Raw genomic sequence first — 21,336 nt, 5'->3', positions numbered from 1 at the left:
TCCCGCGGGATCCTATTGGTTGCCCAGTCAACCTCGTCCTCACCCCCCCTTCCCCTGAAACGGTACAGGGTAGCACACTGAAGGTCAGTTGGATACACAGCTTCCCATCGTGCGCGCCGGACTGCCCACTAAGTAGCTAGTTTACGAGCGATACTCGTGACTTCTCATTATCTCGAAATTTCCGTGTTCTTCGTCTCGTTCGTACAAACACGCAAGCTCCATCAAGTCTGCAAGCTCTCAAAAAAAAAGAGTTTTAACTCTTCAGGAACGACGTTTTCACACTGCAGCGTAGTTGCAATCACGTTTCTCCTTTCACACAGCGAATATATCTATGTCTCTTTGTTAACTAACTCAGATAGGAGAGAAATGTGCACCATAGAGTCGTGAATAAGAGCTCAACTGCGTATTTTCCTGGACTCGTGCAGTTCACTTGTCCAGTGTAGCGGAGGTGGGCAAGCTTTGCAGAGATCTCTAAGTGCCCCGCCTGAGTTTCAGTTCAGAGTTAGGCGGTAAGCCAGCACGATGAAGCACTATAGCTTTGCAGCCCTAGTTACGCAAGGCATCGCATTGGTGAGCTGCGCTACGGTCCCTCCATCTCCAAGGTGCAAGGATCAAGACGGACAGGACGTGGATTGGTAAGTTTGCTATGGCTCACTGCGTGGCGCGAAGGTCGGCACTTTATGATATCGTTGCTCTTGCACTGCTGATTGAACACTGTAATAGGCAATCCCAAGTAAACATTGAAGTCAAACTGGTAGATACGCACTGTAGAATCGAAGTTGGCCAGACATGTGCCGCACCAGCTGATACCACCTAGTACCTACCTCAACGTTACACGGCAGGTTTAGAAGACCACCCTTGACATTGATGGATACACCTATAAAAACTCAGGTCGTCATTTTTTTTATTCTGCTTACGAGTGATTGTTTGAGTTTTGCCCTGAACGTGAGAGGGAAGGATTGCTAAACTTGCATTGTTGGCTACCTATTCAAATTAGGCGTTTAAGTTCTTGGTGCATCGTAGAGGCTCATTATAGGGTGGTAGACCAGTCGATGAGCGTATATAAGGACGATTTATGCACGTTAACAGCTTCGATCTTTCCCTGAAATGCAGCACTATTTTTGTGAAGTGCTGCTAGCAAGACAACGAGGTTCCGTTAGCACAGCATGTAAGAGACCTTAAAGGAGCACTAACTTGGCTCTGAGATTCACAGAAGCGCAAATTTTCGTTTCCTTGGTATGCAGCATTCAACGCTGTTTGCACATTTATGTGAGACAACGGTAGACAGTACGCTACTTCGATTTCAAGGTTTCAGTCAATCATCATCTGCAAGCCAGCTCCAGTGCACTGGACATCATGCACACTATAGTCAACCCAACAAGTTTGCAAACTCCGCTCACTGCGTACACCCTTCGTTGCAAAAATGGCTGTCAGAGTCACTGAACGTCTAGACGTTGACTACTTTTTGCCCATCCGACGTGCGTCTCGCAGCAGAAGACATTGTTGCTTATAGTACGCCGCGAGCTGCTGTATTAGGGATGTGAAACTGTGTTTACATATCACTGCAAAACCACGATCATGATATCAATGCTAAAGTGTAATTTTAACATGGTGCATTCAAATTATAATAAATGCATTCCCTGGACCCGCGATAGCATTTACGGTGTTTTTATTAAATGTAACAATGCGAGAATACTCAAAATTTTAAACAGAACTGATTTAGGTCGACATGCCTCTTCTCGGTCTCTTGTTTTACTGCACTCGAACCTCGATCTAACGAACCTTAGTATAAAACACATTGGTTATATGTTATATTGAAGTAAATGAAGAATAGTCTTGTAATGAACATGGTGTTAGAAATATGATTTTATAACGAATTTTCTTATATAACGAACTTTTTTATGTATGGTACCTTGTTGATATAATGAAATTCGAGCGTGCCATTGCACACGTCATTCTGACCCGAAAGAAAGCTCACGTGCACTTTATTTACAGGTTCATTATCTACAAGCTTCCCCGTATGCAGACTTACGAAAAAAACTCCTTCACGCCCGAAGGAGGCGAGTTCGCGTACACTGATTCGCGCAGTACCCAGGAACCGCTACGCTACTGGCCTTTATCGGTGCAGGACCTGTACCAACCAAAGAACCCGGTTGCCCTCACGCTGGCCCCACTCTATGAAAACACTACGAGAAAGGTGAGCTCTTTATTAGGGGCGAAGCTCCTTAAGGCGTGGGCTGTGCGTACCCTTTATGTAGCTACATCTCGTTCAGTTCTTGCAGTGTTCACTAGATGGCGGTACCATACCCTGTATGTAGACCAGTGTATTTTAGCTTAGACCAGTGTATTTTAGTACAGTTTTCTAACACGTGGGCATCGGTAAACTGAGCTAGCCATGGTCAAAAAGACCGTAAAGTGTTCAGAGTGCGGGGTAGGTTGGAAGGTGGAAGTTAGTGCGGAGGAGAAAGCAGAAGATGACGCCAAGTGTAGACAGTGCGAGTTCAAGGAGAAAATGAAAAATATGATGGCGGTCCAGAGTGGGCTCATGGAGAAAATCGCAGAGCTGGAGAATGCATTGGCGAAGGAGCGAGAGAAAACGTCAGCCATGGAAGAAAGGCTCCGGTCAGCCGAGAAGGGCCTATCGAAGGTCGTGAAAGGGAACGAAGACGCAGGTGACGGCGGAAGCATTATGGCGACGACCCCCCGTGCGGGAGAGATGAAGGAAACAGGCATGACAAAGGCAGATACATTGGCCACAGGGCCCAGCTACCGGGAAGTAGTTTTGAGGGAGGGAGGGAGCAAACCAGCAGCCGTGACTCACGCTAGTCACCTAGTCAGCAGCCAGGTGCAGGTTTCAGAAGGAATGTCTGAACAGGTCATCATCGCCGGTGACTCAAATTTAGTCCGATGCGCAGCGGCAATCAAAGAAAGGGTGAAAGGCGACAAGAGAGTTGCGATAGGGACGTTCCCAGGACAAACGCTGGGGACAGTAATGAGTCAAGCGGGTGAACAACTCGCAGCTAAAGCTAACAATCGTAACCTCGTTGTAATTGCGGGAGGGCTAAATGACGTCCTGAAAAAAGAATCGTCAGGACTAGCGACGACCTTGGCGAAAGGGGTGGATGACATGCGCGCCGTGTCCCCCCAGGTGCAAATTGTAGTATGCACAGTACCGGAAGTACCAGTACGCAACGTCAACCTGCAAAGAGCGGTTGTCGACGCAAACAAAGAGATATGGCGAATTAGTCGAGAGAAGGGTTTCGAGGTAGTGGATTTAAACAGGGAAGTGCACAGGTGGGGTGGATTCCAAAGAGACAAGATTCATTTCGATAAGAGGCTTGGACACGAGGTGGGCTGGCGACTGGCAGGACGCGCAGTAGCTTTTTTGGGGGGCTCACGGGCCCTTCGGAGTCCGGGGTAGCTCATAACAGGGAAAACAACCAGGAGGACGCTTTGACAGGTAGAATTGCGAAAAACCAGAAAAAAGGTAAAAGAAAAAGGAAAAAGGCGCGTGTTGCAATTAGTTACATAAACATGCAGGGTGGCAGAAAGAAGGCAAAATGGTTAGAGATTGAGGAGCAGTTAAACAAAGAACAGATAGGCGTGTATGCGGTGACAGAAACACACCTTAGAGACTTGGAAGAGCCACCACATATTGAAAATTATGTTTGGGAAGGGTGTAACAGGACCATATCGGAAAGGAAAGGTGGGGGTGTAGGAATGCTAATTCATCGCGGAGCCAAATGGGTTAGAGTGAAACAGACGTGTTCAGAGCACCTCTGGGTTCTGGGCACAGTAGGTGGAAAGGAAACGTGGCTAGGGGTAGCCTACTTGTGGACGGGGAATAACTGCAGAGAAAAGAATCAGGAGATAGTGGATTGCATGAGTGCGGATATTAAGGAATTTGGTAATGGGGCCGAAATCATCCTTCTAGGGGACATGAATGCCCACATACATGACCTTGACGGATATTCAGACACCAATGGGAAGTTATTACTAGATCTTTGCGAGCAACATAGTCTGGAGATAGTTAACACGGGGCCTAAATGTGACGGCCAGATCACATGGGAAGTCGGAAACAGGCAATCAAGTATTGATTATTGTCTCATGACTGAAGGAATTTACCACAAACTGACAGAAATGAGGATAGACGAGGAAGGCATTAACAGCTTGGGTAGTGATCATAAACGAATAACATTACAAATGGGATACGAAACTGAAAATATGAGCATGTAATCAAAGTCTGGCAGCTCGTATTTAAATGACAAACAAATAATAAATATAGCCGCAAGAGTCGAGGAAGAAGTAGGCGAAATACCAGGCAATGACTGGGAGTATAGTGAGCTGTTACATCTAATGACGAAGGAGATAGGGAAAGAGAAGAAAACTGTTTGCTGGAAAGGAAAAAGGAAGCCAAAAAGTTGGTGGAACAAGGAAATCCGGGAGGCGATCGAGAAGCGACGCGAAGCATCACGGGAGCATAGAAAGGCAAAAAAGGAGAAGCGGCCGCAGGACGAAGTAAAAAAAATATGGGAAATATATTTAGAGAAAAAATCCCTTGTACAGAAATTGGTAGAGGCAAAAATTAAAGGTGAAAGTGAACGCTGGATGACAGAGATACACGAAAAAAAGGGGGCCGCGCCTAGGATTTTTTGGAGCCACATAAAGGCGCTAGCTAGGAAGTCTGTCACAACGCAACAACATATTCTAGATGAAGGAGGAAATCAATTGGAAGGGTACGAAGCGCTAGGTTACATCCAAAAGGTAACAGCCGATTCGTTTCAAAAGAGCGTCCAGGGGATCTCCCCGGTGAGTAAAAGTGTGGCGGAGAAAGCAACAGAGGAAGAGCTAGTACTTGATAATTTCAACTGGAAAAAGGCCGAAGGAAAATTCCAAAGTGCACTGCCGCGGGTTTAGATGGGATTCCCATTAGCCTCATTAACGAACTAGGACATAACACTAAAGAAGCATTGTTAAAAGCAGTAGAAAAAAGCTTAAAGGACGGACAAATACCGGACATTTGGCGACAAAGTAGAATGAACTTAATCTATAAAGGCAAGGAAGAAAAGGACAAGATTCGCTCGTATAGACCACTTACCATTACATCGGTACTGTACAGGTTGGCGATGCAAGCAGTAAAAATGAAAATAGAAACATGGGCCGAACATAACGATATTTTGGGAGAACTTCAGAACGGATTTCGAGTCGACAGGCGGTTAGACGATAACCTGTTTGTTCTCACTCAGTGTATAGAAATATCTAAAATAGAGAATAGGCCCTTGTACGTGGCTTTTCTAGACATCACTGGGGCATACGACAACGTTAACCAGGAAATTTTGTGGGATATATTGAAAGGAATGGGCATGGGCGACGACTGTATACAGCTTTTGAGGGAGATATACCGAGAAAATACAGTTTGCATAGAGTGGGAAGGAATGCGTAGCAAAGAGAACGTTGAGGTTAGCAAGGGTCTGAGACAGGGATGTCCTTTGTCCCCGCTGTTATTCATGCTGTACATGGTGAGTATGAAAAAAGCGCTAGAAGGTAGCAACATTGGTTTTAATCTGTCACACAAACAGGGCGGCATGATGATTGAGCAGAAGCTTCCAGGTTTATTTTATGCGGACGATATCGTCTTATTTGCGGACAGTCGAGATGATATACAGCAGCTGGCGAATATATGCGGAAGGGAAGGTGAAGCTCTTGGACTAGGATTCAGTGTAACGAAGTGTGGATTGATGGTATTCAATGATCCCTGTGATCAGACGGTGTCCATACAAGGCCAAGAAATACCGAGGGTAAGCGAATACAAGTACCTTGGAGTATGGGTAAATGAGAGTGATAGATACATGGAGGTACAGGAAAAAGCCTCGGCAGCAAAAGGAAAGAGGAATGCGGCAATAATGAAGCACAGAGCGTTGTGGGGATACAATAGGTATGAGGTGCTTCGAGGTCTGTGGAAGGGTGTAATGGTTCCAGGGCTTACTTTTGGGAACTCAGTGGTGTGCATGAGGGCAGAGGTGCAATCGGGAATGGATGTAAATCAAAGGACTGTGGGACGCCTCGCATTGGGTGCTCACGGGAAGACGACAAACGAGGCTGTAAAGGGCGATATGGGGTGGGCAGGTTTTGAGGCGAGGGAAGCGCAGAGCAAAATAAGGTTCGAAGAAAGGCTAAGAAATATGAAGGAGAGTAGATGGGCAGAGAAGGTGTTCCGTTATTTGTATAGGAAGAGCGTGGACACACAGTGGAGAAAAAGAACTAGAAGACTCACTAGTAAATATACGGCTGGTATTGTAAGCCATATGTCAACAAAGAGCGTTAAGGGAAAAGTCAGGGAGGCGGAGAGGATTTACTGGATGGCAGCTATGGAGAAAAAACCGGCTTTGAGTAACTACCGAAAGGGCAAAAATGAAATAAGGAGGGAGGCATTTTACGATAATTCAAGGGGAAGCGCTTTACTGTTTGAAGCGAGATCGGGTTGCCTTAGAACGCGTAGTTATAAAGCAAGATTCAGTAAAGAAGAAGAACAATGCACATGCTGCGGGAAAGATAAGGAAACGGCGGAGCATGTTCTGATTGAATGTGGAGATATCCACCCAGGTGTACGTTTGGGCACGAGCCTACAGGAAGCCTTGGGTTTTAGGGACAACAATGGAAAGCTGAACACACCCGCGATTGAAATAAGTAAGAGACGGTTAGAGTATTGGTGGCAGAAAATTAGAGAGAAAGGACAAAAATAAATATTGGAAAAATAAAATATGGACAGTGTGCCGTAAATGGCAGAGAACTTAAGCTGAAAATTTACCTTTTTTTCCATTAAGATAGAATTTATCGAAGTAGAGGCATTAGGCCAACATCAAAAAAGAAAAAAAGGTTTTTTTTTGTCGAGCCTGGTGGCATACTTGTCACCACCCCGTTATAAAGGGGACGCTCATAGCATCCATCCATCCATCCATCCATGTAGCCACTTCTCATTTAGTTCTTGCAGTGTTCACTAGACGGCGGTACTCATAGCTCATAATGAAAAGATGCAGGTTGTTATAAACTAGACGGCGGTACTTGTAGTTGATGATGAAAGATGCGAGATTTTCTAATATAGGAATAATGTCGCATATGGCGCGTGTCATTGGTGGAAGGCAATCGTTCGATTTAGTGCGGCGACGTTCGCTAGAGAGAGCGTTGTAATAAAATCGAGTGGGCAAAATGTACGAATGAATAATGGTTTACCAGGTTTTTTCCGGAGCTTCGCCCACTCATAATCATTCACTTTGTGGATATGGCGCCACTTTTTCAATATACAAAAGCTCGTTATTCTCAATGACGTCGAAAAAATTGAATTAGAAGCCCTCATAACACCTCACCGCTAAACGTGAAGTCAGCATTTGCCCTCACTTCTCCCTCGCTAATCTTGGAAACACGCATCTTTCGGGCGTAGCGCGCTTAGATTAAGCTGCGTTCACACGACGGGCGGAATCGCGATTCGAGCCGGCGGATTGCGTAGTACGTCACCATACGCCAGGCGTTCCTGCATCTGCGCTTTGGTCCACGCGGAGCAATTTGTGAAACGACGGAGGCCGAAATCGCAGTTGGAATCGTCATGGAGCAATGCCAAAATACTCGCTTGCAGCATGAGTTCTCCCTAATGGTTTGAATGTTGGCTGCGGGAGGAACAGAATCACGGTAAATACCACGTGACTGATCCATCCGCGATGACGTCCGTCGTGTGAATACAGAAGAAAAAGTGGTCTTTTTCTGTTAATGTAAGTACTTGATTAACTATTAAATAAGAGATCGCTGTTCTCGGAGATAGCAAGTAGAGATCACTATTGATGACTTGATCGGTAATAAAACTTGCAAAGGCTTTCATGGTTCTTAAAGAGTCCAGCATGAGAAAGGGAAAGATTGAGCAGTGTCTGTCTGAAAAATTTCGCCACTTGGAAAGCATCGGGTGCAAGTGATAAATGCTCGCTCTTCTCCGCTGAAGGTCACCCTTTATTGATGATTGATATGCGGGGTTTAACGTCCCAAAACAACTATATGATTATGAGAGACGCTGTAGTGCAGGGCTCCAGAAATTTAGACCACCTGGGGTTCTTCAACGTGCACCCAAATCTGAGTACACGAGCCAACAACATTCCCGTCTCCATCGGAAATGCAGCCGCCACAGCCGTGATTTCTTCCCGCGACCTGTGGTTCAGCAGTCGAGTACCTGAACCACTAGACCACCACGGCGGTAGGTACTTGTATATGATTAATACACGATGAAAAGATGTGAGATGGCGGTACTTAGAGTGTTCACTAGATAGACGGACGGACGGATGAACATACAGATGGACGGACAGACTGAAGGACGCATGGGCGGACGGATGGATTGACAGAAAGAGGGACGGCTGCACGAACAGACGCATGGATGGACGGAGATACAGACGGATAGATGAACGAACGAATGCATGGACGGACGGACGCACCAACTGTCACACGGATGGACGGACGCATGGACAAAGGCATGGACGAACGGAGCAAGAACGAATGTACGGACGGAAGCATGAACGGACTGATGAACGCTTCATCCGACCAATCATCATTCACTCCGTGGATATGCTGTGATTTTTTTTTATAAGAGAGACAATAAGGAAAGGCACGGAGCATGATGACGATGATGAATACGACGATAGTAATGCTAAAATTTGTCTCAGATACTCGCATCGGGCACGTAAACGTAATGTAAACCAGCAAGAGAAATGACATAGGAACGCTTCTGATCACAAGCACGCAGACACGAGTGCACCAAAAATTTCCCGGAACATGGGGTCCACTAAAACGCGAATTACGGCTGTGTTGGTGCGCGGTGCTTCTATCCTAGCAGGTAGCTGCTTCGGTCACAAAGAGTACTGCAGGCTGAAATATCTATTTGGATGCTATATTCTCGAACGAATAGGAAATATAGCTTACTGGGAAAGCTTTATTTTATATCTCTCTATCTCTATTCTCTTTCCAACACTTATTTCCCCACACCTGTACAGGGTAGCAAACCAGTTTTTCTAGTTCAACCTCCCTGTCTCTTTCTTTGATTTAATTCTCTCTCTGGTGCTTCGCAAACTTTCGGGAGCAAAATTACATACCAGGTTTTATGGTAGAAATGCAGAGCGCTCTATGTGCGACAACCTTAACTTAAACAACATTGTTTCCGAAAAAAAACCACTACGCGTCGTGGCAGTTTCGTCGCGCGAAGAATGCAGTAAGTTCCAACGTAAGAAAAAAATATGCACTCCACCTGTAAATCAGCGCCGTGAGCGCCGATAACCTACGCTTTTTTTTCAAGGTTCTCTGCCATAAGTCCCAAGAAAATCATCCCGCTTCAGAAATCTATAACCACGCGTTCAGTTATTTATAGATTGCTAGAGCAGGGTGTTCTTCTAGGACAATTACCCTCAAGTCCACATGGCATTCGTTTCCTTTCTGTTAAAATTGATGCCAGCGTACCTTTGACCAAATTATGCTCCTGGGTCCTTAACAGTATGTGGCAAACCGACATGCCTTTGAAAATACGGATGTAGAAGTGCGATATGTGCGACAATATTTTTTGCAAATCGTTGTGCCGTTTTCTCGAAGCGCTGAAGGGACAAGACGATGTAGTAGAGTGAATTGTGCGAATCGAACAATTGTTGCGAATGCAAAAGTACTGATCAATAGTCAGCTCGGAGTGGACGGTTCTTCATTGAATTTTGTGGCTGTACTACTATTATCTTGTATTTTGTCGAGTATGTTAAATGCCTTGGTATGGAAGGAAACACAGAAAAACAATGTCACTGACCAATGCAATACATTCTTTTCAGCTTTTTTTCTCCCGAACAATAAGTACCTTATCAGTGCTGATATAAATGCTACGCACAAATAGGACGATACGTTTGTAGTTGCTATCTAAAATGTGACCCCGAAGACAAGCAACGATGGCAGATTTTTGTATGGATTTTGCGAGATCTATGTTGTCGACGTATAACACGCCACACAAACGTGGGCCTTGATGAGAACTATACCTACATCAAAGGGAACGAAGTCTTTGAAGTCGCAGAAATGAGCATTGTAGTTGATGTTGGGACGGGTTTTTGCTCTCCCATAGTACAGCACCAAGTACTCTAAATCGTTAAAGTGCTTTTTTCTAAAAAGTATGTATTAAGTGTATGCGCGCTTCTAGGGCTATCGCGTACTGATCCAATAAAATCTCCTACCGGGGACGTCTATGTGAATGTTTTTTTTAGCGGAATAATGATGCCTATGAGTTGAGCTTGTGTTTATTCTTAACTTGTAACAGACTGTAGATGTGTTTGCAAAAACACCCAATATCGCTAGGGTAACGCTGGATGTTCTTTAAACAAGCTCAAAATGCTCTGCGAATCATAATTTGGACACAATAACCAGGTATATAATCGCTATACATCACCCTTTAAGAAGAAGAAAAAAAATAATACAAAAATTGAACACTGCACACAGAAAAATACAGAATCGAGAGAAATATACTCTACCACCATATTATCGGACAGTAAGGAGTTATATCTTTGAAATTTCAATAAAATGTTTGCCGAACGTTAATGTCTGAAGTACGGGTCCTTGATTCACTGAACACAAAACGGTTGCGAAATGGGGCTCTGGCATCGAACAATGCTCCTCGGTATAAGGTGAAAGCCCCTACAGCGCTTCACTTCTCGGCGCCTTTGTGGAAAAGCGACAGGGTAAAGTGAAGAAGAGGTGTAGAAAGGGAAGTAGCAGGGCAGGAAAGCGCGCACTTCGGATCCACCACCGTGACATTGACGTCAAATCTAGCGTTGGCCTCAAGCCGCAGCGCGCTGCTGACCATCCTCAAAAAATTACAGCTAACTTTTCCAAAATATGTGATATAAACTCTGTTTATCGCAACAGTCGCGCTTCGGAGTAGAATTTGATTGGTTTTGTCATTTCTTCGAATTTGTGTTCAGTATCGTTGTAAAGAGTTTTTGTAGAATGCGTTACAGGAACTTAAGCACGAATACATCCTTATAAACCTCCACCTGCCATCTATTGCTCCCTTTCACCTTATTTCTTTCTACATATTCATCAGAGGTACGATTTTGTCTTTCTTAATTTTTTTCAGGATCTCCTATACTTTGTCTACAATGACCAGCCGCCATCAATCTACAGCGGAACGCGCAACGGACACTGCAAAGGTACAAGCGACGAAATTTTTCTTCTGAATTCTCAGATTGTACGACCGAGTTCCAACTAAACACACCAAAGGTAACAGCGTCTCTGTTGATCTTTGAATAACTATTTTGCTGGTTAAAGCGCAAGAATTATATAACTTAACGTACGCGACATTTGATCGTCGGCGTCAACTCAAATAATGCAAAAAAATAATGATCGGAGCGACGTCAGCATGTGATGTCATCTCGACGTCACAGATCGCCAGAAAGAAGAAGGAAAAACGGAACGATAGGAAAGTTAGGCAGGCCTCAGATAAGCTGGCTACCTTGTGCTGGGGAAGGAGGTAAAGGCAATAAAAGTTGACAGAAAAGAGATGTTACAAAAAGGAGAGCATGTGAAGTGATTATGCCGTCATCAGGACGGTACATGACCATGTCATAAGGTGACGTCAACGTTCGATCAAAGGTGGTTGATCATAGAGGCATCGCAGAACGTGCTCAAGCGCAGAAATAATATTCAATGTTGGGATTTTACAGCCCAATACTAATATATGATTACAAGGGACGCCGTAGGGGAGGGCTCCGGCAAGTTAGACAATCTAGTGTTTTCTAACATGCATTTAAATATAGGTACGCGGACATCTAGCATTGTATACCTTTATTGAAAATGCATCCATTTCTGCTTGACCATTAATTTACTGATTAAAAACAATAATGCAATAGTTGCTGCATTTTATGGCCTAAATTCATGGTACGATTAACTTGCTCGCCTTAGTGGAGGGCTCCAGAAATTTCGACCACGTGGGATTCCTTAATGTGCCCATTTGGTGAATACGAAGAACACATTTCGCCCCGAATAATTCCTAATAAGTGGGAATTTGAAGTGGTAGGGCAGCGTAACTGTTACGATAGCAGATGCATTTAAGGAATTTCGGCGATTTCCTTCCTTCTGCTATGTCCAGCGCGAACCAAAGAATCCAGTGTGTATTTGCATTGTTAACACCACTTAATGATGATATTCGGGGTTTAACGTCCCAAAACCATCATATGATTATGAGAGACGCCGTAGTGGAGGGCTCCGGAATTTTCGACCACCTGGGGTTCTTTAACGTGCACCCAAATCTGAGCACACGGGTCTACAACATTTCCGCCTCCATAGGAAATGAAGCCGCCGCAGCTGTCAACACCACTTAGAAGGCCGGTACAAGTGAGTCGGTGCGACAAATCAAAGTCGAATGAGGCTTAGCGGAAGTGGCTCCTACTAGAAGAAGGAACTTTGTGAAACTCCTGGGATAACTGGATTAAAAATTAAAAAAATAACACCACACTTCACGTTATTGAAAAATAGTAATGTAAGAACGTTACTCGTTACAATTTCGAAGTAGAAATGACTCACGAGTAGGTTACTAAGTCCTGAAAAAAGTAACGCGTAACTAGTAACGAAGATACTTCTAACACGTTATCGTCAAGATAAATATTCGCCTTGATAACTATAACTGAAGTTTAATTCACTAGCGTGAAACGTACTCCAGTTGCCGCTCGAAAAAGAGTGCCTTGAAACGCAGGTGTCGTCCTGTTCGATGACAATGTTGGCGTATGGCTGCTGCACAGCGTGCCAGGGTTCGTTGAAGGACTGCAGAGTGGACAGTACAGCTTTCCAGAGTCAGCCAGGGAGAACGGTCAGACGTTCATGTGCGTCACTTTCCCCACGCCGCAAGTGAACACGATTGGTGAGTGCACAACTTCAGCTTTTCACAAGCCTTCACATGTAATATTAGATGCGGAAGCATCTTATACTCGCGCCTTGTAGTGCGCCGTCCGCACCGCTTCTCGAACATTCGACAGCTGACGCGCGCGCATGCGCCGTCGCGCCGTCGCCCACCATCTGTGCCGCGCGCGCTTCTCCTTCGAGAACATTCGACAGCTGACAGCGCATGCGCCGTCGCGCCGTCGCCATCTGTGCCGCGCGCGCGCTTCTCCTTCGAGAACATTCGACAGCTGACAGCGCATGCGCCGTCGCGCTGTATATATACTCAAGGTCGGTGCTCGCTCGCTCAGTTGCCGCTCGTCCGTTGGTTTGTACGGCGCGTCGACGTCAGAAGTCGCCGTGAAATGAATGCCAACGAATCCACAAACAGAATGATCGACGTCCCTTCGACCAGCGCCGGCCAAACTGTTGGCGGAACCGCTTCCGCATCCTCCTCAGTGTTCCCCCGAGGGAAGCTGCGGGCAATTTTTTTATTAAAAATACGTATAAAAACATTTAATAAACATGAAGCTTATACGTGACTTATTGCAGAAATGTTTGATTGATTGATTGATTGATATGTGGGTTTTAGCGACCCAAAACCCGCATGTAATTATGAGAGACGCCGTAGTATAATAGAGGGCTCCGGAAATTTCGACCACCTGGGGTTCTTTAACGTGCACCCAAATCTGAGCACACGGGCCTACAGCATTCCCGCCTCCATCGTAAATGCAGCCGCCGCAGCCGGGATTTGTACCCGCGACTTTCGGAGGAGCTTGTTGCAGTAATTTTGCAGGAATTTGTTTACCGTTAGTGGCAGTAAGAAGTTCGTCATTTCGCGACCATATTGTGACCATGGACCTTTTGTGTTGCGTTCAAAGGACTATTAACTTCCCACCAGTGCCTTGGACGACGGGGCATGTGTGATAAGCATTGCATCGCCTTGATTTCATGTCCATATTCACCGCTAAGCTTGTTGTCTCTCTCTTTCTCTCTTTTTATTTTACACGACTCATCAGAGGGAAGGGGGTGTGTGAGGAACTGCAGTAAATGTTACGCCACCTCCTCCGCTCCACCTCCCCCCCTCCCATCGGAAAAAATTGCTCATGTGTACGGTGGCAATGTTGTAAATTTGGTGAGTTGCTACGTTAACATCATTGACGCAGCTCTAAAATACGCAGGCCACGAGGAGCAGAGTTCCCTGTTCTCTCTCGTCGCGTATTTAGTTTCATTGCTCGCTGCTGCAACTTCATTCATGTACGTGTGAAACCCAGGAGTGTTAGTCAGCGCCCCTTGCAGGCGTTGCGGCGAATGTGGAAACGTAAAGAAGCGCATACGTACAGTTGCGCAAGTGTGCTGATAAATTCAAGTATGTGCGCACATGTGCTGATAAACTCACATTCGCTTTATACCGATACCTTTTGGTAGCACACATCAGCAAGTATGACGTATAACATAAGATTATGGAAGTATAAGTACTAAGAATACCTCGCGACTGATGTCTTTACAGCGAGGCTTCTGCGAACCGAGTATGCCAACGTGTACGCCCGCCAGGTGCCGCAGGCGATGAAGGATAAGTACCCCGAGGTAGAGCTGCTGGCCAAGGACAGCTTCGTCCGGGCTTGGGACCAGAAGCTCTACATCGCCAACCTGACCAGCGACGATGGTCTCTCTCTACGGGCTTATGCGAAAAGAGCAACGTTAGACGATGGTAATCAAATTATTTTTCTTATACATTAAAACATTGTTAAAAAGCCCAATAGAGCGGGAATCCGAAGAACACAGACTAAATGACATTGAGGTGCAACGGTGTTTGTTGCATACTTTGTCTGTACGTACTTGACATTAAATATGTCATTTAGCAAATACTGAATATTGACAATGGTCATCTGTGGCTACTATTCGTCTGTTTCGAAGAATAATTACCAAAGAATGCATTTGGGTATGTGTGAAATTCCGTAATATACAAACTAATGTGTGTCGGTAATACACTATTGTAAAGCTAAATGCTGACTCAAGTTACGCAGTAATATTTATTCAAGAGCCATCATTGCACGGAGGTCCACTGTCTAGAAAAAACCCATAATTAGCAGAATGAAAGGACGTGCAATAGTGTAAAGACCATTTGACAAGCTCACCTCGTCCTTCAGTTAACTAATGCAGAACCATGCACCTCAAATACTAGTACTGCATGGTTTTATTATTACCGCAAAAAAAACGAACTGGAAAATACTTTGGAAACTTTAAGGTTCAGTCGTTGGTCTCGTTTGAACATAACGTACGGACTCATTAAATAGACAGATATAGTATAGCTACAGACGTTAAGACATCGAAATGCTGGCATTTTTAAAGCGTTTGTCCGTTTCCCATGATTATTACCTCTTATACCAAGATATGTATTCAAGGCAAAACTTACGACAAGGTATGCTTGGCTGACACGACTAAGCGCTGAGTAATTACGAAACTGGGCAATTAAAACCGGGAAGCAAAACTAGAAAACCACAATAGTGGTCACTAGGAGCAGAGAACACAAAGCAGTCCGAATTATTTCGCAGCCGGTGTCAATCAAAAGTCTTCTACTTCTGAAAATGGAGAGAAATTCGGCCTTGATGGTAAGACGTAGGCAATACCTCGAGCAAGTGTACACAAGGACGAGAAGAGAGGGCACCTATCTAGTTCTCGTGTTTCGTTGCAGTAAATATTACATCTTTCTATCTCTCCTTGTCACTCTGTCTTTGCTGCACTACCACTTTGATCACAAGGGTGACTTCAGGGGATTATGAAAGCTCAAAATGATGAATAATTGGTTAAAAGCGATTGTCCTATATATCGAGCCATTGTATCCAGAGTGGGATTTGTACAATGAGATGGCCGATACACTTGCAGATTTGGCAAGTTCACTCGTCGAAACGTCCACTCCAAGGACACCGCAACTGCCACGACTTCTAATAGGTTTAACTGCTGAACATTAGGCAAATGGGCCATGTATATGCTGGTGTTTCCAGACTGTCCGAGTGGTCAAACAACTTTTTAATACTTCGAGTACTCCTAAACGAGATTACGACGCGAGTTATAGCTTGGTGAATGACCATATCGACTAAAATTCAACAGATCTGTACTCTGGAGTGCTCGCCAACGACCTGAAGGGTGACCTTGCGGTGCAGTCTTGGAGGAATGGTGCTGGAGGCAAGCTTCCGCCGGCCTGCAACTCCAGCTACACTGTGGTCAATATTGATGCTGTCCTAATGAGGTTCGACGCGAACAACTCGGTCACATTCAACACCACCGAGGATCACAGCAAGTGGGCAATTACCATCGACAGAGACGTGTTCTGCTTCGCTTCCATGAATCGTATGGTGAGTGAGGCGTTACAGCTATAACACAGTGTCTCACAGCAAGTAACATAACATTTTAGGATCAAGGAGGAGATTGAGTGTGGCAGACCGAAATTCACGATGACTCTGTTAGCTGTGCAAGAAACAGTGATTAGCTTATTACTCATTAAGGTCACTATCCTGAAGCACCTCGAAGTACTCGTTTGCCTTCGATACTCTTTTAGTGAATTGAACGAAGCTTCTTTGAACGCCTTATAACTCTTCACACGCGAGCCATTTGTTTACATCGGCATCGTGAAAGCAGTAAAGTTTCAGTACTTTCTCACTCTACTATGGGACATAACTAGCAGCCCATACACAACTGCCAGTGTGGAGCCTAGAACAGGTACTCGGTTACCACGCTGTGGATTCAGACTCAATCTCTTATTCTTTGTAAGCGGTCAAGGAAGAGGTGTCAGTCAGCCAGCCTTACGGGATAAATAGAGTAACACCCGTATTCACAAACGCTCCTCGACTCGACTGTCACCCTTGACTTGACAGAGTTGCGCACTGCGCCGCTGCTCGGCTGAAAATGACGCTGCGCTACTCAAGAATAGCAGCAAATTATCACTGATACGCAGTGACTTTCCCTGCCTAGAGATGGCGCTCCCATCGGCTTTCTCAAGTGAAGATAGAGCATTGAGTGAAGGGGCGTTCTAGAATACGGGGGTAAGAGTATCGCTCGAACCTAAATGCTACTTAGAGGCCACTTGAAAAAAATCCAAAAGTTCGCGATGCAGGCTAAAGTCAAGCAGAATCTTTGTTTCCCAGCCATGTTATTGAAACTGGGGTCATAAATAGTTAGCACAGAAAAACAAAGAATGAGGTGGAGACACCTGACAGGTTGGAGAGCCCGTTCTCTGTCTTGTCTCTTGTCTTCACCTAATCCGTAGTTTTTTGCGCTCATTAGTAATGAGAACCGTTAATACGCCCCAAGTAGCACGAGTGACTCCTTTGATACTAGTAAAAACGAATGCATAGCCAACAAAACAAGAATAAATTCGTACATTCAGAGCAGCAAGTCTTCCATTCAGCTTCAGCATAAAGATAGCAGACCGTCAATTACGTTTCAGTGGCGGCACTCTTCGACATACTATTTACACCAACGGGTTCCATGCCTTAGTGCCGCTTACCAGTTTTGTCATACGCGAGCACAAGGCCTGAACTTTAGGCACAAAGAGCTATCATTAGTGTAGAAATCCTACAAATGTATGAAATTTTAAACACGGTAATTATTCACTCGGGTCAACGTCTTTTTTATTTTTTGTGCCGACGCAGGGATCGCAAGAAACCCGAGGCGGGGAGGCATTGTGCTTCAGCAATGGCGTGGTGCAGGCTCTTTTCCGACGCAGTGCCATCGTGAATGAGGAATGCCCCGCATAGCCCTGTGGTGACAGCGACTCTTCCGAGCAAGACTACATTCAGCAACTGTTTGAGTTCTTATAAATCGACAATAGTATAAGACGACCTAAGAACGTCATCCTTGCGAAACAGCGCGAAAAGCGAGAGAGAGAAAGAAACACAAGGACGAAGGAGCTGACATTGATTTTGACGATTTAAGAGGTCAGAAAGAAAAGATAAATATATACGAGGCTGGGCAAGTTGTGTTCTTCCTGCTATTGACTGTCTTCAAACTTTCGCCATTTGGAAAGGTGTACAATATTGCCGCGCTATACCGGCCAACATCGTACGCTGAAATTTATGATGTGAAGCGGACGAATAATTTATTCAACACGGACGTTCCTCCGAATTCAGATGCTCGTTACAAAAGATGTGATTTTCGAAGAGGACATGGAATAAAGACACATGTTACTTGGTTGGCACGGTCCACACCGGATGTCAAATGGTTTGCCATACGGCCATCACTCTGCGCTTCAAATCATGAAACGTTTTTATACCGTGATGCTTAACGTTGTACTTAGCGCGACAATCACATCACGACCTTCAACGCAATGTGAAACATTCTTCCGCACGAAACTCGTCTCACAAAATGTGTTGCTTCACGATGAACTCTGATCATCTGTAGTTGTAGAAATTCATCTCCCTGCAGACATCTATTGAGCTGTCATACCGTAGACATTCGTCTACGTGTCAAAGCGTAGCATGTGTAGGATGCGTAGTCTGTTTCACGAACATACGATATTAGTGTCAATAAAACATTGAGTCTCGCAAGCATACTTGTGTAATATGTGAATTTTCTGCTATATTGCTAAGTATTAAAGAGGACTGAATCGCTAAAGCATGGTGAAATTCCTTAATTGATGTTGACGCCGCAACGTGGTAAAGCAAGGTTGGTAGAACATAAAATAGCCAGAAAATGCCTCCCAGAAGCTAGCCAGCGTTGCGATGGACAAATTTATCGCCGTAAAAAAATTGGCCTTATCATCCCTGATATGTTAGTTTTGAAATGTTCGTACGGCGCAAGCACATTAGTGGCTACTCATTTCCGATGGAGGCGGAAATGTTGTAGGCCCGTGTACTCAGATTTGGGTGCACGTTAAAGAACCCCAGGTGGTCAAAATTTCCGGAGCCCTCCACTACGGCGTCTCTCATAGTCAAATGGTGGTTTTGGGACGTTAAACCCCACAAATCAATCAATCATTAGTGGCTACTGACGTCATTGGACTTCATTTGTTGACAAATTGGAACAATCTCGTGTATTTCTGGAGACCTGCTCTTTGGTGTCTCTCATAATCGTATATGTTTTAAACCATAGCCATTATTATTATTAACTTGATTGTCTGACTACCGAGGCCACTGATTTTTTAACGTCAGTAAGTCAGGAATTTCAAAGAAGCTGTATGAGAGTGCTTATCGCAGTTCACAACAGCTGGGAAAGCATATATTTTTAATCTGTGGAAATTAAAGACAATGACCCAATGTGCGATTCATTATGCGAAGCCGTATGGCGATTTACTCCTCTTATGCTATCTCCGGCCCGGTATGGCGGCGTGCAAACGCAATTCTATAGACATGGTTGTTCCGCCTATTCTTACAGAGGTTCACTGCGTGAAAGTGGCTCCTTTATCAGCAGCGATAACTCTAAACGTCCGATTGCCGGCTTTGCAGTCAATATACGCGGCCCCGAAGACATGCGAGGTGTCGTGTGTGAATCATTCACATAGAAAAGTCTTCTTTCACTTCAGATATCTGTTTACCGGCTTAGTTACGAGAAATGCGCTAAATAACGCGTACCCAAGCGGCCATCTTGAAAGTGTTTGGTGACGCGCTAGCAGCAGCGATGTATGCTTTATACATCACGTCATCCCAGGTAGACGTGATGACGCTATGTATCATCCATTTTGAAAGTTTTAGTGATGCGCCAGCAGCTATAATGTATGTTTTAGTACATGACGTCCCCACAGCTAGCCATATTGAAAGTTTTTGGTGACGCGCTAGCAGCAGTAATGTATGTTTTGCTACATGACGTCATCATAGCTAGCCGCTATGACGTCATGTACCGAACATCCTGAAAGTTTTTGGTGATGCGCTAGCAGCAGTAGCATATGTTTTGGTACCTGACGTCATGACAACTAGCCGTGGTGGTGCGTCGAGCCGGTAGACTTGGAACAATAGCCTGACGTCACGTTAGTGTCGTAAGTTAGTGTGCCGTGCGAAAATGAGTTTTATGTACAAATAAAATACCTTTTCGGCATTTATTGGGCATCGCACTTTACCAGAGTGGTCTTTGTACACACAAGGTTAGTATATATGATAGAAGAACGTAGTTTTGAGAATTGCGACGAGTACTCCTTTAAGTGTACACTAAAACAAAAATGATTTTTCACGTCACATTTATCATCTATCATTACAGAAAATGCTTCTGTTACCGCGAAAAAAAAAACTTGGTAAGCGAAAAAAAAACACAGCAATAGGTAGCGACACCACCTTTGAAATCCTGCACCAAAGCCATTACGTTATTGATTTTGAAAGCGGCTGCAATGTCGTGTATTGGTAAGTTGTCCTCTGAGCGGGGCTGTATAGACTTCGCATACCAAGATTCAGAAAATTTAGGTTGGCCAATACGCACCGAAGTACGAAAGATGCACTTCAAAATTCGTGACGTCATGTGTTGAGACTAGGGCACGAAATTTAACAATGCGACTCTGGCCACAACTTCCTCCTGCTTTAACTAACATATATCCATCACATTAATTACTGTAGAGTTTTGAGAGCCCAATTATTCACTAAAGGTTGATTGGTTAATTCACATTGTGTTCTAGTATGCAACGAGTGCTTTATTAAAACTTGTCCTAATGGTCCTTCCAGCAGCCCCGCCGCGGTGGTCTAGTGGCTAAGGTACTCGGCTGCTGACCCGCAGGTCGCGGGTTCGAATTGCGGCTGCATTTTCGAGGAGGCGAAAACGCCGTACGCCCGTGTACTCATATTTGGGTGCACGTTAAAGAACCCCAGGTGGTGTAAATTTCCGGAGCCCTCCACTACGGCGTATCTCATAATCATATGGTGGTTTTAGGACGTTATACCTCGCATATAAATCTATCAGTCTTTCCAGCAATTGAGGTTGTCGGCAGGCGAGGCGCAGTATACGATATCGGGAGGGCACGCCCATGTCACGTGATAGAGTGACGCTCTGATAATTTTCCTAGTGAATATAGCAGATAGAAACATGCATTATAAATTGGGTACGCATAACGAACCACGTATCGATATTGCACGACGTGGGTGAAACTTCTACATAAGCCTAGGGTAGTTCCGGAATTGTACTCATTATCTGAAAGATAAGCTCACAATTCGCATTGAAAAGATACAGGAAACATAAACGGTACAAAAAATCCTACCAATGTAATTGAAGACCTTATTATTGTACTCTTTTGTTATACGGTTCGATGTTATTGAACGTCCCGGCGTCGTCCCGTATTGCACCATTTTTTTTTGTTCATACGCCTCAATTCCGCGTAGCCACAATCTCTGTCGTAAAGACAGCTACGCGATGTGGCTTTCTGTTATCTTGTCTTCCAGTCTCTCCAACAGTACAATAAATTGACGGGCTCCGCATTGTGTGCTTTAATGAAGA

General features: G+C 44.7%; 1 protein-coding gene across 1 annotated transcript; it reads left to right on the top strand.

Moving 5' to 3' along the window:
• Positions 1-103: 103 nt before the first annotated feature.
• On the top strand, positions 104-18,478 carry LOC119179358 (deoxyribonuclease-2-alpha-like). Its single transcript, XM_037430425.2, has 7 exons — positions 104-635; positions 1,996-2,197; positions 11,132-11,204; positions 12,746-12,910; positions 14,438-14,638; positions 16,039-16,283; positions 17,580-18,478. The coding sequence occupies exons 1-7, from the start codon at positions 523-525 to the stop codon at positions 17,682-17,684; spliced, it is 1,104 nt and encodes a 367-aa protein (XP_037286322.2). The 5' UTR covers positions 104-522; the 3' UTR covers positions 17,685-18,478.
• The last annotated feature ends 2,858 nt before the right edge of the window (positions 18,479-21,336 follow it).

The sequence above is a fragment of the Rhipicephalus microplus genome, chromosome 7 (assembly GCF_043290135.1).
Source record: "Rhipicephalus microplus isolate Deutch F79 chromosome 7, USDA_Rmic, whole genome shotgun sequence".
Taxonomy (NCBI): domain Eukaryota; kingdom Metazoa; phylum Arthropoda; class Arachnida; order Ixodida; family Ixodidae; genus Rhipicephalus; species Rhipicephalus microplus.
The sequence above is the reverse complement of the archived record's forward strand: the minus strand, read 5'-3'. Positions and strand labels throughout refer to the sequence as shown.